The sequence below is a fragment of the Ursus arctos genome, unplaced genomic scaffold, assembly GCF_023065955.2.
Source record: "Ursus arctos isolate Adak ecotype North America unplaced genomic scaffold, UrsArc2.0 scaffold_26, whole genome shotgun sequence".
NCBI lineage: Eukaryota > Metazoa > Chordata > Mammalia > Carnivora > Ursidae > Ursus > Ursus arctos.
Window position 1 is genome coordinate 21,022,331 of NW_026622941.1, and position 17,509 is coordinate 21,039,839.

Here is a 17,509-nt window from a genome sequence, read left to right on the forward strand (position 1 = left end):
ATGATCTGAGCCCAAGGCAGACACTTAACTGACTGAGCCACCCAGGTGTCTCTTTACAGAGATTTTTTTTTGTAAATATTACTTTTGAAATAGTATGATCATTAATGTTTTAGTTTGTTTTACATTTGAGTAGGTATATATTAGCTTAGGCAGACTTTTAAAAATTTTCATGTTAAAGTAATTCTCATTATTTCATCTGTAATTTCAGAAGTTTGTTTAAAGGAGAAATTTATTTTAGATAAGTTTTTTAAAGATTTATTTATGGGAGAGAGAGAGAGGGAGTGCAGAGGGAAGAAGTCTGAAGCGGACTTTCCATGGAACGTGTAGCCGTTTTGGGGGCTGGATCCCAGGACCCTGAGATCATGACCTGAGCTGAAATCAAGTCAGATGCTTAACTGAATGAGCCACCCAGGAGCCCCTAAAGATTGTATTTTTTAAAAGTAATCTCTGTACCAACCATGGGGCTCCAGCTCACAGCCCTGAGATCAAGAGTCACATGCTCAACCCACTGAGCCAGCCAGGTGTCCCATATATTTGATAAATTTTTGATAAAAATCACTATCGTTGGTAAACTTTACTTTTGTAACTTCATAGTTTATGTGCATTTACTGTTTATTGTAACTAGTAGGAAATTGGTGTGAAATGGGAAGTAAGTCTATAGGATCTTTGTATATGAATATGAATGTGAAGTTCATGTTGTCATTATTAAACGTAAATCTTTAAGTTGATTAAGTTTTTGTGTAATTTTTTCTGGTATTCATACCATGTTAGATTTGAAGGAGAATATCAAGGTTATATAATAGGCCAGTAGTTTTGTTTTTCTTATAAGGAGCTTGAGACTCAGAAATCAGATGATTTGCTTGTTAAATTCAGACTGAAAATAACAAGGCAAAGTTTTAGAATGAAAATGCAACTAATGCAGTGCAGTGGGTGGGGATATTCTATAGTGGAAAGGGCTTGACTTTTGCATCATGTAATCCTTCAAATCCTGGTTTGGCCCCAGTTACCCTCCTTTCTGCCAGAAAATTGAAGGTACTCAAAATTAATATGTGCTTTCTTTTCTAGTAGCTCTTCATGTTTAACAGATGCCATTAAACTGTAAGAGCTCCTTTTTATTTTATTTTTTATTCATTATTTTCTTCATTTTTTATTCATCTATTCACCATAGAATTGTCAGTTCGGTCACAGTTATAAGCTGAATAATTTATAATTGGACAGCTTCTGAGATTACATTTTGTATTTTACAGATCAGGGTCTCGTACAAACTCTGGGGTTAAACTGTAAAAAATGACCTTATTATTCACTTATTTAAAAAAAATCACAGCAAATAAAGTTTGTTGATGTTAAATACTTGTTCTACCATGTGACCCTTCTCCTGAATCACGTCTCATTTGTTCAGTGTACATTTCTAGAATGTAATGTTTGGTTGACATAGGTTGCCCCTTCAGTTTTATGTAGCATGGATTTCACCTTTCTTTCCTGTCCCAGCTTTCCTTTTCAAAGTTTTAAAACCAGTTCTTACCAGCTTAAAATATATGTGTCACACATACACACTTTTATCTGTAAAACATATACATACATATATATATATATATATGTATGTATATGTATATATACACACACACACGTACATATACACTCCTTTGTTCTGGTTTTGTTATCCTCTGACTACTTTTTCAAGTTTCTTTTCTTTTTTTTTTTTTCTCAATATTTTATTTATTTATTTGACAGAACACAAATAGGCAGAGAGGCAGGAAGAGGCAGAGGGAGAATAAGGCTTCCCGCTGAGCAGGGAGCCGGCTTTGGGGTCAATCCCAGGACCCTGAGATCATGACCTGAGCCGAAGGCAGATGCTTAACTGACTGAGCCACCCAGGTGCCCCTCATCGAGATTCTTTTTTTTTTTTTAGATTTTTAAAATTTATTTGACAGAGAGAGGCAGTGAGAGAGGGAACACAAGCGGGGGGGAGTGGGAGAGGGAGAAGCAGGCTTCCCGCTGAGCAGAACACTGGGATCACAACCTGAGTCGAAGGCAGACACTTAACAACTGAGCCACCCAGGCACCCCCTCATCAAGGTTCTTGATGTTAAAGTACCATGTATTCATTTGGGCCCAGCTTTCTATGTATACATAAGAGATTGGCTAAAACTAGATTTTTGTGTGTATATTCTTGTAGATGTGAATATATGGTCCTGTGGAAGGTCAAACAATAATTTATGTAAAGCACTGTTTGCTAGTTTGAGAAATCTGAAGGCACATATTCCTAAAAAGATTGCAGATTTTAATATTTTGGTAATGTATTAGGTCTCTGATAATTGGAAAATTCAAACTGACTTAAAGAAGGAGGAATTTATTGGTACATACAACTGAGAATATGGAGTTTAAACATGGGTGGATCAAGGGACTCTAATGTAGTCTGTCATTAAGGGAGCATTACTCTTCAGTTTTATTCTGTTAGCTTTATATTCTGACAGTTTTTCCTTAGGAGTGGCAATTATAGGGATGCCTGGCTGGCTTGGTCAGTGGAATGTGAGACTCTTGCTCTCAGGGTTGTGGGTTCAGGCCCCATGTTGGATTTAGAGATTACTTGAAAGTAAAACCTTAAAAAAAAAAAAAGATGGCAATTATAATTTTCAGCAGTTGCAGGCTTATCTAATCAGTTTAGCCATGGTGGGAGGAGGGTAGGGAGCAGGGCGTTCTTTTACTGATAGCTTCAACCAAAGTCACTCGCATCAGTGAAAGTCTTGAGATCAAATCCTTTTGGCTTAGTTTGGGTAATATACTCAGAACTAATCATTGTGGAACAAATATAGAAGGATGGAATGCTCTGGGCCAAGTCTGTGTTGTCTTAACTCCTAAGATTAGTGCTGCGGATGGGATAGAGAGTTAATATTGAGGTCAGCACTGTATGAACCACATGAAGTAAAAGTAAAGGGGATGGAGGTTTCTCCAAAGGAAAATCAGAACTCTTCTGTTACTAGAAACTAGGTAGATAGTATTCACTGTAATATAAACATGTGTGCTTAATCACAATACTGCAATGGTAGAGTCTCCATATGTCTTAACTGAGCAATTTTCAAATATTTTTGCATATTAAATCATTTGAGAAACTTTTAAACATTTTTTTTTAGAGGGGGTGGAGGGAGGGGCCGAGGAAGGAGGAGACAGAGAATCTTAAGCAGGCTCCATTCCCATCATGGAGCTGCTGTGGGCTTGATCTCATGACCCTGAGATGATCACCTGAGCCAAAATCAGGAGTTGGACGCTTAACCAAGTGAGCCACCCAGGCACCCCAGGAAGCTTTTAAATATCCTGATTCCTTGGCTGTACTCCAGACCAATTAAATCAGAATTTCTAGGGGTAATACTTATGTGTCTGTTTTTTTAAGTTCCCAGTTTGATTTCATTTTTTTTAAAAGATTTTATTTATTTATTTGACAGAGAGAGACAACGAGAGAGGGAACATAAGCAAGGGGAGTTGTGAGAGGAAGAAGCAGGCTTCCCGCCGAGCAGGAAGCCCAATGTGGGGCTCAATCCCAGGGTTCAATCATGACCTGAGCTGAAGGCAGACGATTAATGGCTGAGCCACCCAAGCGCCCCTCCAGTTTGATTTCAGTATAGAGCCAAGCTGCAGAATCAGATCATTATATCAGTATTTCTCAAACTTTACAGTGGATTGATAACACCTGGAGATCTTGTTTAAAATGCATAGTGCTGGGGCCCACCCCCAAAGATTGTGACTCAGTAGATCTGAGGTGGGGCCTCAGACAATCCTAGGTGGCGCTATTTTGTAGGTTTTAGAACTATACTTAAAGAGCGTTACATTAGGGTACCTGGGTGGCTCAGTAGGTTAAGTGTCTGCCTTCAGCCCAGATCATGATCCCAGAGTCCTGGGATCTAGCCCTGTGTCAGGCTTCCTGCTCAGTGGGGAGTCTGCTTCTCCCTCTGCCCTTCCCCCCTGCTCATCATCTCTCCTTCTCATTCTCAATAAATAAAATCTTTTTTTTTTTTTAAAGAACATTAAATTATGAGCATCTTCAAAATTAGCCAGTTTTAATTATAGTTTTAGATTACTATTAAGTCATTTTCCCACCTATTAGTCTATACAGGCTGTTTGGTAACTTATATCTGTTTTGTGTGCTTATTCTTACATTAGCATTTGCTGTTCTTGATTCTACAGATACAAAGATAGCATGATACAAGTATACACAGTTTCAAATTATTGTTGAATCAAGAAGATTGATTCTCACATCATAAAATCTTAATGTGCAGGAAATTTGTCTTTAACACAGTTATAGAAATTAACCTCTGTAACCCATTTATCTGCCCAGTTACCTTTTTACTTTAGTCCCCTTCTGTCCTTTAACCTCAGTGACTGCCGAGGCTCAAAATTCAAAATGTATCTCTGATTAATGTCTAATATTGGCCTTGAAATCATTTATAATTGTGTATTGGTCCTAACCATTGTTTATGTAATCAGAATAGACCACCTACTTCCAGATACTCAACCTCTTTTGGATACAATATTTATTCAGAGTTAATTGTAGGTCTTTCTTCCTACTGATGGTTGAAACATTTGTTTGCCTCTCCTTGTGAGAGTTGGCTTGACGAATTGGCTCTTAAAGATGAAATCATGTTATAAAATGAATGCACACTAGGTTATTTTAGTTTACTCATGAGTAGACATGAACCCTATGATGCTTAACTTTTTTTATGCTATTTTGTTTCAAAACAGGCTCATAGCACGTCAGCTTGCTAAAATCCATGCTATCCATGCACACAATGGCTGGATTCCCAAATCTAATCTATGGCTAAAGATGGGAAAATATTTCTCTCTCATTCCCACAGGATTTGCAGATGAAGACCTTAATAAAAGGTAAATTTACTTTTACATTTGAAATTGTTTTACCTTGTTTTGCTATCTATATAAAGTTTCAGAGATAGCTTACAAGATTTTTGTGTATATAATCTGGTTTGGTTGCTGTCTTTGCATTTGATTAAATTAGCACTGATTCATTTGGCTCTCAGGTGGCGCTACATTAATGTAACTCTTTCCCCCAGCCAACTCAAAAACAAAACGGAACAAAAAAAATACCTTACAAAAGCCTGCGGTGGGGGTGGGGAATGGGTGGAGGTGACCAGCCAAGAAACAAATATAGAACATTTATTTAGAAGTAAACATATAACATAAGTAAACATAATAATATAATATAATGATTGCTATGAGTGGTACTTTTTGCGCAGAATGAGTTGGCCATGGAGCCCTTTTTAAAAGAATTCTTTTTGTTCAAAGCTGTTTTAAATAGGCCTAGAGATTTGCATTGGGACAGTGCAGTAATATCAGAGTGTGAAACAGTTTGAATTGTCTTAGTTCACTCAGACTATTCAAGTCCTACATAATGAGGTTGAAAATTCAATTACAGGAGTCTTACTCAGCCTTTTGTAAAACTGACTCCCCAGGTTCCAAGTGAGGGTTAAAAAATTGTAAATTAGCATTTAGAATCTGAATTATATGAACATGTTTTTATAGTGTGATTACTACTAGTTCAAAAATTAGGAATTCTGTTTTCTCCTTTATATCTAAAACATACTTCTAACTTTTGTATTCAGGCATTTTTCATTTTAAGAACAGTAGAGATAGGCAGGACCTATAGAGTTTTTCTTGTTTCTTTTTACTTTTTATAATTCATTAGGGAAAAATAGCTGCATTGTTCTGTTGAGTTATTTCACAGACTAGTTTGGTTCACTCAGCAGTGTATGTGTTTTTATTTGCAGGTAGTTTGTCAAACTTTGAATTTAATACGGATAGTATACCCTTTTAACTGGGATAGGCAAACACTGTAAATGTGTCCAATGTGCTAGATACTCAAGAAGTGACAGCATAAAAACACAAAATCCTCTTTTGAAATAACTTTTATTGAAAAATTTAAAAATAATGAAGTAGATGGCAGTAGTGAATGTGTGATTTTCTCGACTTTTTAAGGTAATGCAGAGTTCAGAGGCAGTAATAATATTGTGTAGGTTAAGAGTACAAGACTCTGGAGCCAGACTGCCTAGGATGAAGCCTTAATTCTGCCAGTTAACAGTCCTACTGTGTAACCTTGGGCAAAAGTAAAATGGAAACAACAAAGAGTAGTATATTTACCTTTTAGAGTTTTTATGAGGGTTAATTGAGTTAGTATATACAAAGTATGTAGAACAGTGTGCAAAGAGCACCCTGCCCTAATAGATAATATACAACTAAAACATTAAAAACAATTAAAATATTAAAAATCTGTTTTATATTGTTCCTTTTTGTTTGTACATGATTGTAATTATCATGTTCAATCCTTTCAGTTCTATTATTTCTGTTCAATCTGTACCTTTTAAATAGATTCTTGAACCATTACACCATCTTGAAAAGAGTGTAAAAGGATTACTTTTGGTAGCTATGTGTAGAGAAGAATACAGTAGGGGAAAAATACAGGCAGCAACCATCCGAATAGGCAAATTCAATAAAGTTAATTTCATTGATAGAGAATCTTTAAGTGGAAAAGTAAAGCTGCAATTTGAGAGACTGTTCAGAAAGAATGAAGAAAACTTGGCTTAAAGTGTGAAGGGAAGAGAAAGCATAAACTAACAGCAATTTTGTAAGCCAGATGGTGCTATTGAGGAATGAGTGGTAGCACTCTATTTTGTTTCATTTTATTTTTATCAAATGAATATAAGTATAGTGTAATAAGTACAGAAGCGTATAGAGTTAAAAAGCCATGATCTCCAGTCCCTTTTGCCACTCTTACTACCATACTCCCAGTCTTACTACTGAGACAGTTTCTATAATAGATAATGGCATATTCTGTGATATGATTGTCATAGATAAATTAGGTTTATCAATAGTAAATCATGTCTGTTGACTTTGATAAGTAAATTTAGCTGATTTGTATTGCATTCACCCTTCAAAGCTTGAAATAGATGTTTTAGTTCTTTAATAAACTGTCTTCATAACTTTAAATAATATACTTAAACCTCTTTTTATTAAACTCCTTGTGCCTTGGAGATAAATGTAAAACATTTAGAATAGTGCTTAGTAAATGTTAGCTATTAAGTATACATATTACTTTCCTCCTCCAATTTTGTAATAATAGATTTTTTACTTTTCTGCCCTGCATTTTAACTTGCTTAGTTTCATTTTATTCATATTAAGTTCATTAAGTAAAGATTTTCCTTTATTCCAACTTTTGTAATAATTGGCTTGTCTTAATTCAGGAGTCTATGCAATTGAATGGAAAGAATTTACTAAAAATAGATTTTAGTCTTTAAACTTGAAAGAAGTCATTAATATAAGCAATATATACTCCCCCCCTCCTTTTTTAAACTAAAAGGTTCTTAAGTGATATCCCAAGCTCTCAGATTCTTCAGGAAGAAATGACTTGGATGAAGGAGATTCTTTCCAACCTGGGCTCACCTGTTGTGCTTTGCCATAATGACCTATTGTGTAAGAATATAATCTACAATGAGAAACAAGGTAGGTATCTGACCTTAGCAGTAAGTAAAGTTGATTTCTTTGATGTTCTTAATGGTCCTTTGATCTTTGTATCAGTAAATTTAATTCAGATGTAAGGATTAAAAACATTCATGAAGTCTTTAAAAATCTTCTTTTAGGTTATAAAGTCATGGTAACTGTGCTAAATTAGGAATATATATTCTATATATTTGTATAAAAGATGTTTCTTAGAAAGTTTGTGTTTCTTGTTAAGAGTTTTAAATGAAAAATGATAAAATGACTTCGTTTTTAAATTTAACTGTGAAACCTGTTTGGTAATTCATGGTTTGAAAATGTACCTGCTTGTAATGGGGGTTATTGAAAAACCAACTGACATTACACTGCTCTTAATAAATAGAGAATTTTTTCAGTATTGGGAAGGACAACAGTATTAGAAACAAATTTGCCTCCAGGTTTTCTGTTACCTGTGGATTCTGATTTGTTAGATATTTTGATGCTAAGGAGAGAGCCACATATGGAAGAAATGTTATTTGTACTTGCTGAAATTTATATCTATTAAAGTAGTAATCAAGAAGCTTTGGTAAATAGTTTTAGCATTTTTTTGAGGTATTGATAGTGATACCGTTTGGTGAAATGTTTTCTGTGATTGTTCATATCTTGCTGTATTCAAATTCTCTGTTTCCATATTTAAGAGCCACTGGTTGTATTATATTATTGGATAAAGTGGTTTGAGGTTTGGTTGCTAAAACATAGATGCCCCTTCAATGCTAAATTGAAATTTGAAAATATAATTTTGGTTGAAGGATTAGTATTAATTAAAAAAATCTGAAACTGTGAAACTTGCATTTTAAAGGAAACCAGTTTTGAGAATAGTCATTATAGTTGGAAGATTATTTTCAATCAAAATTGTGCTTTTGTGAAGATACTAAAGCAAAACAATTCTGATTAAATGGTCATAATTCTATGAAATTATTATTATGACCGTTCTTAGTAGATCTTAAGTTGAGACTCTTCTAATGCAAAGGTTGTTAATATTTGTAACTGACTTTAACTTGAAGAAAATCAACCAAAGAGCACTGTCAAGGATGGTAGACTGAAGCATATATTCTTAAAAACATGTTTGAGTACCTTTTATATTTTATATTTTAGTGTGGATTAGAGATTCCATTTTTTAAAAATACATTGAGCTGACATCTTTATTTTGAATGCTGTGAAGTCTTTGTGTAGAAACATTTTTAAAAAAAAAACTAAAGGTATACCCTAAACAATGGAGTACTTGACAGTGTCTTTTATTATTTATTGTCCATTTATTATATGTAGTTGTTACGTATATGCTACAGTATATACTAGTAACCAAATCTCAATGCCATTTGTGAGACAAAAGTATTAGTTATACATTAAAGCGATGTATTAGCTTTTAAGTTCAGTGCAGGACCAAATAACACATTTTATATAATGGAATTTCAAGTGAGAGAGACTTCATCTTACGTTTGAAGTGGACACTCAGCTTTATTTTTAACTGCAAGTTAATCAAAGAGAATCTGTTATTTCCTTTGGAATATATTTTAACTTCTCATATTTTTATTTTTTAAGTTTCTTTTGCATATTCATTTCACAGAGTAAACTTGTTTATAAAACTAAAATATAAGGGACCAAAAAAATCAGATTACTTTGTCTTAAGGTATTAAAAAAATGCATTTTTACTTTTAATCAGTTGCCTATCTAAACTGTTGATTAGTGATATGAAAAGTTCTCATATTTTCAAACAAAATCTTTCTGTTTCAGTTTGACTCTAAGATTTCAAGATTGTCATTTGCATATTTTACCAAGAGTTACCTAAATCATATTTTTGTGCTTAATTTTTCTTCCCTACACAGAAGAATGAATTTCACAGTTCAACAAATGTAACTATTTTGATATATTTTTTTAGAGTTTTCCTTTCTTCAATAAGTCTATTGTGTACCATTTGTTTCTTCTGTCTTTGTGGTTATATTTGTGTGTTAGTTATGGATATGTTCTGTTATTTTTCCTTACCAGTGGTTTTATAGTGTCTTTTAGGAAGGCAAGTTTGGACTTTATGGCATCCATTAAAAAAAAAAATCAATTGCTGTGTGATTAGTTGATACATAGCATTAAGAAAATACGGTTGGAATGTTCAGGTACAATCTAAAACTCACGAGAGTGTGGCAAGAGCTTGTTCTGTGTATTATTATCTAACTGTTTCAAATTAGGAGCTAATGGTTTTGAAGTAACTGTATGACATATTTGCCTTTAGTTATAAGGGGAAGATACCATTCCTTGTCCTTAAAAAATTGTAAACTCTATAAATTTAGTAAATTTAATGAACAAAAAGACTATAGCATTAGTACATACAGCTGCAATCTCAAGGAGGATAATTAAAATTAGATATAGGGACTGCAAAAGTTCTTTATCTTAACTTGTTAACTTGGCACAGTATCTAAAAGCCAAGGGTGAAGTCTTTTGAGATTAAAATAATTTCTACATAGACTAAGTGATAAGCCGCATATTATATTCATAGGTGTGTTTAATTTGTTATCACTTGTTCAGTCATTCATGTGATTTGAGTTCAGGACTTCACTATTTTGTACCCACTTGAGTTACAAATATGTAAATTTAATACAGTGACAGCCAATGGATTGGCTTTAATGTCATCAAGCTTAAAATCTCTCTGTAGTATGTTTCAGACCCTTCATTTCTCAGAAGTGCAGATTTTAGTTAAACTTCATGAATTTATACTGGATCAACTTGTAGTCTCCACATGTAATTTTTAGCCATAATAACTGAGATTTTGTGTATTGTCACCAGATTAAACATTTTTAAGTAACTCTTAAAAGCAGATGTATTAGTAGAGCTTAGTTACAACTAAGAGAAGTTGGAAAGAATGTATCTGTTGGACAGGCACACTTAGGTTCACATCCCTGCTCAGTCACATATAGAAGTATGTGATACTAGACAAATTATTCTTTTTTTTTTAAAGATTTTATCATTAAGTAATCTCTTACACCTGACATGAGGCTTGAACTTACAACTTCAAGATCTAGAGTCGCATGCTCCACTAATTGAGCCAGCCAGGCACCTGCATTTTGTCTCTTTATTAAGTGTTTATATTTGATCCTTAACTTTCTGTACCAGAATCACCCAGGGTACTTGGAAAAAATGCAGGTTTCTGGGTCCCATCTAAGACTAACTTAATAGGAATTTCTATGGATGGGCTTAGGAATCTGCATGTTTAACAGGTTTCTGTACAGTGCTTATACTTTTTGATAATCTAGAACTTTTAATTTGCTCTATTTCTAGCTTAGAGGTAATATCTACTTCAGATGGTTGCTGACAAAATTTTAGATTATGTGTATAAAGTATATAGCATTGGAGTAGGTACTTAGCAGCTCACAGCTGCTGCTGTTATAAAAAGGGTTGGCAAACTTTTTCTTTAAGGTGTAGATAGTGCATATTTTAGGTTTTGTGATAGTCTCTGTTGCAGCTGTTCAACTCTGTCGTAACACAAAACAGCCATAGATAATGCATTAATAAATTCGTGTGACTGTGTTCCACACTATTTATAAAACCACACAGTGGGCTAGATTTGGCCTGAGCATACATAGTTTGCCAACCCCTTTATTATGTTTATAGGATGCATTTTACAAAATGTACTTGATTCTGAAAAAGTGAAAATAGTTACTATAAGCCAGTGGTTCTTTATGTCTTATAACTAGGGGAATTATGGCTCATAGGTATGAGATGACAATTCAGTTTGTCTTTAAGTGCAGCTTACAGATTGTATCTTAACTATAACTTGAGTGAGTAAAGTTTAAAAATGTATATATGTATGTGTGTATGAATATATAAGTACATATTATACACACACACATACACAAAGACTGTGAGCACCTGTAGTTTATAGGCTTCTGCACCTGTGAATGTTACAGGAGATGGTAGGCATCACAGGAAGAAATACTGCCTCTACCTGTTCTCACCATGTCAGTTGACAGGACACAGGAATATGGGAGAAGAGTGAGCTTCCTTTCTGAAGGTGATGGTAGCTGTCAAGATTTTTGAAAAGTTAGTGCCAGGAATTAGGTGGTTGGTAAACAGCGACCCATTCTTTGCCTTCAGTGAAATGACATCTTACAAAGGTAAGGAAAGAATACTTAATGATATGATGATAGAATTTATACATAATAAGAGAACCAGAAGCAGTGTTCTTGCTTCCAGAACTGTCAGTCATCTTTTAAATTAACCATTAATTTAAAAAAATTTAAGTAGAACAGATTGTAATGTTGCTTATAGACTGACTTCAATTCTAATATTATAATTTCAACTAACCCTTTAACTGCTGCCATGTTAGAAGTAATTGCTAAAGCTTTTGAGTATGTTTTCTCATGTCTTGGTGCTCTGTCTGAATGTTTATTGGTAGCTGTCTCATTTCTCTCCCTCTCCCCATTTCTTCATTAAAAGCTCATATAAAGATCTAATATAGAACTTTAAATTTCAGTAATGTCAGTCATTGATTATTTTCCCTGTCAGTGAACTACAAGATGCTGATTTACAGCTATTTAAAGAAATACACATGAGTGGAAGAAAAAGGAAGCTTTTTCTGGGAATTATAATGTAAACCAGATTTTTCTTTAGAGTTTACACATTGTAAATAGAAAATGTGTGAGGCACCATTCTCAGTTATGTGATTGGCTCTATATCTTACCCACTCTAGTTATTATTCATGAAAGATATTGTGGTTTGGTTGTTGCATTGATATTTTAATGACAGGTTTTTTTGTTGTTGGTTTTGTTTTAAAATTTAAGTAAATGCAACTTTATTTTTGTATTTGGTAACCTGTATTTTCCAAGGTAGAGTTTTTATGAAGGATAGTCTTAACCTTGTTTTAACTTGTATTCTGGATTACTATTTAGCATCAAATAAAATATCCTTAAATCGGGTTATTAAAAGCCTTAAATGGGCTGTAAAAACCTGAACTATTAAGGAAGAGCTGCCTAAAATAGTTACTAGTTTACTGTTCTTTCTTTACTCGTACGTTCATTCCCACTGTATGTTCAAGCATATATGTGGATAAGAATGTCAAAAATGCCATACTTTGTTCTTAGTGTTTCATGCTTATTCCTTCTTCCCCACCACCCATTTAAATGTGTGTGTTATCATTGTGTCTCAGCATTCTATGCAAAAACCTCCATTTATAAGCATTTTAATACTTACTGTGTGCTAGAGCTTACTCTGTGTATTGCATGATGAAAGATGAAAGGGACCTATTGTCCTTCCAGGAAGCCATATTCCATGTAGTGGAGGAGTCAGATCATGAAACAGATACTCACATTCAGAGTGATGGGTGCTCGGGTGAAGGGATACACAGGTACTACTGGACGCCAGAGTAGGAATGAAGGGAAAGTATCTCAGCAGAATATTCCTTTTTCTGTATTAGAGAAAAAGCATTTGCTAACAGTAGTGTAATTGTGGTTATTTTTCTTTTGTTCTCTTTCTGCCTTACCTAACATTGCAGAGCAAGTAGAGTGAGTCGAAAAGGTTTTCAAATTCTCATATTTGTTATTTTGCTTTTTATTTTTATCCCTTTTTCCTTAACAACAAAATAAGGGAATCCAAACAAATATAGCATGTAAAATTTATAGTAATAAACTAATTTTGGGGGTTTTAAAGTACTTTAAAAATTGGCCGACTATTTTCAGCTACACTGAGATTTGGACAGTTACTCAGTAATGTGTGGCTTTCATTTCTGTGAAGATACACAGGAAATAAAGTAATGAAAAGAAAAATGTAGCTCTTGAAAAATCTGGGTTATGATTTTATTCATTAATCTTACGATTTACCCGTTATGTGCGTCAGTGTGCTAATTATATGAAGATAAATAATAATATAGTCTTAGCCCTTAAAGCAGTGCTTCTTTACTTTTTTAGAGGTCAGGGATCCCTTGAGAATCTGGAAAATTGAGAATGCCCTCAGAAAATGAACATACATACAAAATTTTGTAAAAAATTTTAGGGAGTAGTCTCATTTTTTTCCCACCCTTGAAACCTCAATTAAAAATTCATGTCTTAACAAGATAGTTGTGCCATATGAGCTATTAATTATTAATAGTGATGTGGATGTTCCTCTAAACAATCGGAAATTTTGGAAATCAGAAGTTACATTTGTACAAGAAAAAAGTTGAGTGTATTTTCTGTTAGTAGGAAAGCATTTTCCAGTAATTTGATTTTTCTGGCACCCAAAATAAGTGAAATAGGCCTCTTTAATTTTATTTTGTTGCAGAAGATTAAATTTAAGGTTGAGTTCCACTTTGTTTGCAGTAGTTTGAAAAAAGAATAGTTAATGCAGATTTTTTTAAAAAAAAATTTTTCCTTTTAAGCTTTGTGTCTTGTAAAATGTGAGTTTGCCAAATTTTCTTCATCTGCTACAGATTAGGTATGCCATTGTTGCTGCCATGTGGCGGCGCACCCCGTGCTTCTTAAACGCACTGACTGGAGGTTTATCGCATCACTTGTTCACATGCACGGAGCCTGGTAACAGCCTCATCTGTATCTTGTTAGCTTCATTTTCTTATTTTTTAAATTTCATTATTTATAAACTCAACATTGCATTTAAAAATAAAGGCTAGTTTTAATGAATTAATGCTACTACAAAAAGTCATTGCTAAAATTTTCATACTGAAACAGATTTTAACTTTTGTTAAAATGATCTATGCTTTATTTAAATTGTATTTACAAGCAGGCATTTTTACCTGCCATTTTAACTGTATTTGCCAAATTCTAAATATAATTTGAAAATTGAAATTGAAGCTTTTGTTTATGTGGCAAAAGTAAGCTTCAGGACTGGGCTGTGTATTTTTATTGGCATGTAACAGTTAATATGAGCTCTACAAGAATTGGTGTTTAAAGAGTTAAAGCAGTCAACAGCTGCAATTTAAAAAACTGTGTATTAAAACTGTGTGGTTGGCTCAGTTGTGCAACCTGTTGAATCTTATTGAATCCTGATTTCATAAGGCCGGCTGGATAGGTATATCCCAAATCACTGTGTTTACTAGTAAGTCTCTTATCTATTGACAGTTTTGTTTAGAGAATTCATCTTAATCTTTTCAAACTGTCGTTTTTTTTCTCCTAAAAGTATTGCTTATTGTAAAGAATTTAAAATTCAAGGAAAAAAGGTCACTTGTCTATCACCTGTAACGAAACCAATCGAAACATACCGTTTTGGTTAATTTCCATTCATCCCTTTCCCCATGCATTATATGTTCTTTTTTCTCTCTTCAGGCATAATCTTTTAATAATTTGGATCACTGTGTTTACTATTTTGTATCTTTTTTTCATATAACATTTGTAATTCTCCTGGTTATCAAATAATTTTTGAAAATGAAGATTTTTTTTTCATGGCTGCAGAGTATTTTATCATGATGGTGGTCTTCACCCTCTTAATTCCCAGTGGTACCTAGAACAAACTCTAAAACATGTCCTCACTTCCCATTCTGCAATTTAGTAAAGTGATTTGGTTAACTTTAAGACTTTCTGTGGGATAGTTTTTTGAGTTCAACACTAGTATTTGTGGTGGTTCAATTGCAGTAATTTATTGTAGTCACCAACATTTTAAACCTTATATTTGTCAGTATGCATGTAGATTTTGATAACTGGGTTTTGGTACTCTGGAGATGCTCACTTAATTTACTCTAGACTTGACTATTTATACAAAGTTAGAATTTATATATTAAATGTAGTTACATTAAATTTTTTTTTTTGCTTTTATGTGAAATATTCCATTTGCCATGATATTTTTGTGTCATACAATTTTCTTTTTCTGAGTTTGGATATGATCAACATATACCCCTAAATTAAACATATATATCTGTATCAAGATATTATAGTACAAAAACTCTTTTATTTAGGAAATGCCAGTGTGTGTAGACCAGGAGTTTGTTTTGTTACTTCAGTTTGATGTTTAAAAATACAGTGTAACTAGGCATTTGCTATGCATTTTCTCAATATAAGCTGCTTAGAAACTGTTCTTTATAGCCATCTCTGTTCGTGTATCCATTTTAACTGTATGGCCCCGTAGGCCTTTGACTTTGTGATGCCTGGTGTTGACAGTGACCCATTTTTATTTTTATTTTTTTAACGTCTCTAACTTTCTCTCTCTGTTTTTCAAACTTTTTCTCTTATCTCTCTTTTAAAAAGACCTATATCTTTGTTGAGACAAACCCTCTATAATACTTAGTACTCAAAAATGAATGTTCCTGAGCCAGGAGTATGTCCCTTGGGCAGGTGGAACAGGATTGTCTTTGGAGAAATGTAATGAAATATGCATATATATTTAGCATTAACTTAGAATAGGAATCTAGCTTATGTAAAAATTTCTCAAATTAAAAAAAAAGTTTACAGTAAACAACTCTACCTTTGTTCTTTTTAAAAGATTAAACAACCACCTTAATGCTGCTCAGGTATGCTACTGGAAATCTTATGTACTTGGCAATGCAGGAAAATATGAGTTTATAGCAACTAATTTCTTAAATTAGGCATATTTTAAGTTGATCAAGTATGATAGCATAACTGCAGGGTTCACAGAATTCAAGTCTCTTAAAGTTTATATTTGATTTGTATATGTCAAGTAGCTTGTCAGTTTACTTTTGGAGTATCATACTTTGTTAAAATTGTACAGGTTATTAACAAGTTCCAAAGATTAACTATTCATTTCTAATTAAACTTGAATTTTTAAGTAACTGATGCCCCCTTGTGGTGAAATAGATATTTTGCTTTTGTTTGAATTTGGAGAATGATTGTTTGACTTTTCTTTAATATAGTGGACATTAATGTTCACAAAAAAGCTGTTGACAATATGTAATTTGAATTTTGTAAAGCTCATTGCCATAAAATTCACAGCCTTACCCTGTATTGTCTCAGAAGTGCATGTAACCAAGCACATAAAATGAGACAAAATTTTGGAAGCTATTTAATTACAAATAGCATAGGGATTTTCTGATCTTATATATGATTTCTTATGTCTTTGTTTTTGTGTCTCACATAGGTGATGTACAGTTCATTGATTATGAATATTCTGGATACAACTACCTGGCATATGATATCGGAAATCATTTCAATGAATTTGCAGGTAAAATCGAGGGCTTAACTAATGTAGCAACATATTGGAATGATACTTTTAGAATTGTTTTTTGGTTTGTAGTTTTTCTTTAGAGAAGTTCACCTGGGAGTAGGAACAACATTTTATAACCCTTTTCTGACCTCATTCTTTGTTTTTCTTTATTACTGGAGGAAGAAGAGATGACCCTTTCTTTAATTCCTTAAGGAAAATAAGAAAAGAAATAATACTTGTGGCTTAGAGTAAGACCTGACCTTAGTACAAGGTGCTTCATAAATCTCATCTCATTTTTTCTTCCACAACAATCCTGTTAGTTAGGTTATTCCCAGTTTACAAATGGAGAAAGTAACTTACCAAGATCACAGTAAAATACAGAGACCTAAGATTTAAAAATTTTTTTAAATCATTTAAGAGCTTTTGTTATTCCCATTGTATACTTGAGCTTTAGGAATAGGAAGCTCAATAGTTGTTTTTTTTTTTTGTCTTTGGCTATGAATAATTGAAAAACTTTCCATTTTACCCCTGAAAATTAATCTTTTATCACTGTCAAGTATAAAAGTTTTAGGTTTATGTTAAAAGGAATTAGTTTAAAATACATTTTGTGACTATTTAGAAACACGAAATGTTCTAAAACTAAAGATTAGGAAATTCCCCTGGATGGTTTATACTTAGTAGGAACTTTTCATTGCTGAATTTATACTTGTATACATTCATGCATTTCTGTATTTTCCTATACTTTAGGTTATCAGACTGGGAAAAAGTTGGAGGGGGTTTTAATTTACATGTTTTCAGTTACTTCCCTACACCAGACTTTTCATATACATGCTATATACCCACACATGTGCTTTACATATTTTCACGTATCTCTAGGGAGGGAAAACAGCTGGGCATATAATGAGATA

The 17,509-nt window shown here is 33.3% G+C and overlaps 1 protein-coding gene across 1 annotated transcript in view; it reads left to right on the top strand.

Annotated features, from left to right (window-relative positions):
- The window catches only part of ETNK1 (ethanolamine kinase 1), a 67,388-nt gene that overhangs the window by 33,340 nt on the left and 16,539 nt on the right, over window positions 1–17,509 (top strand). Inside the window, exons 3-5 of the mRNA XM_026502277.4 lie at window positions 4,734–4,874; window positions 7,360–7,502; window positions 16,536–16,619. Of these exons, the coding sequence (XP_026358062.1) occupies window positions 4,734–4,874; window positions 7,360–7,502; window positions 16,536–16,619 (368 nt within the window). The remainder of the gene's footprint in view (window positions 1–4,733; window positions 4,875–7,359; window positions 7,503–16,535; window positions 16,620–17,509) is intronic.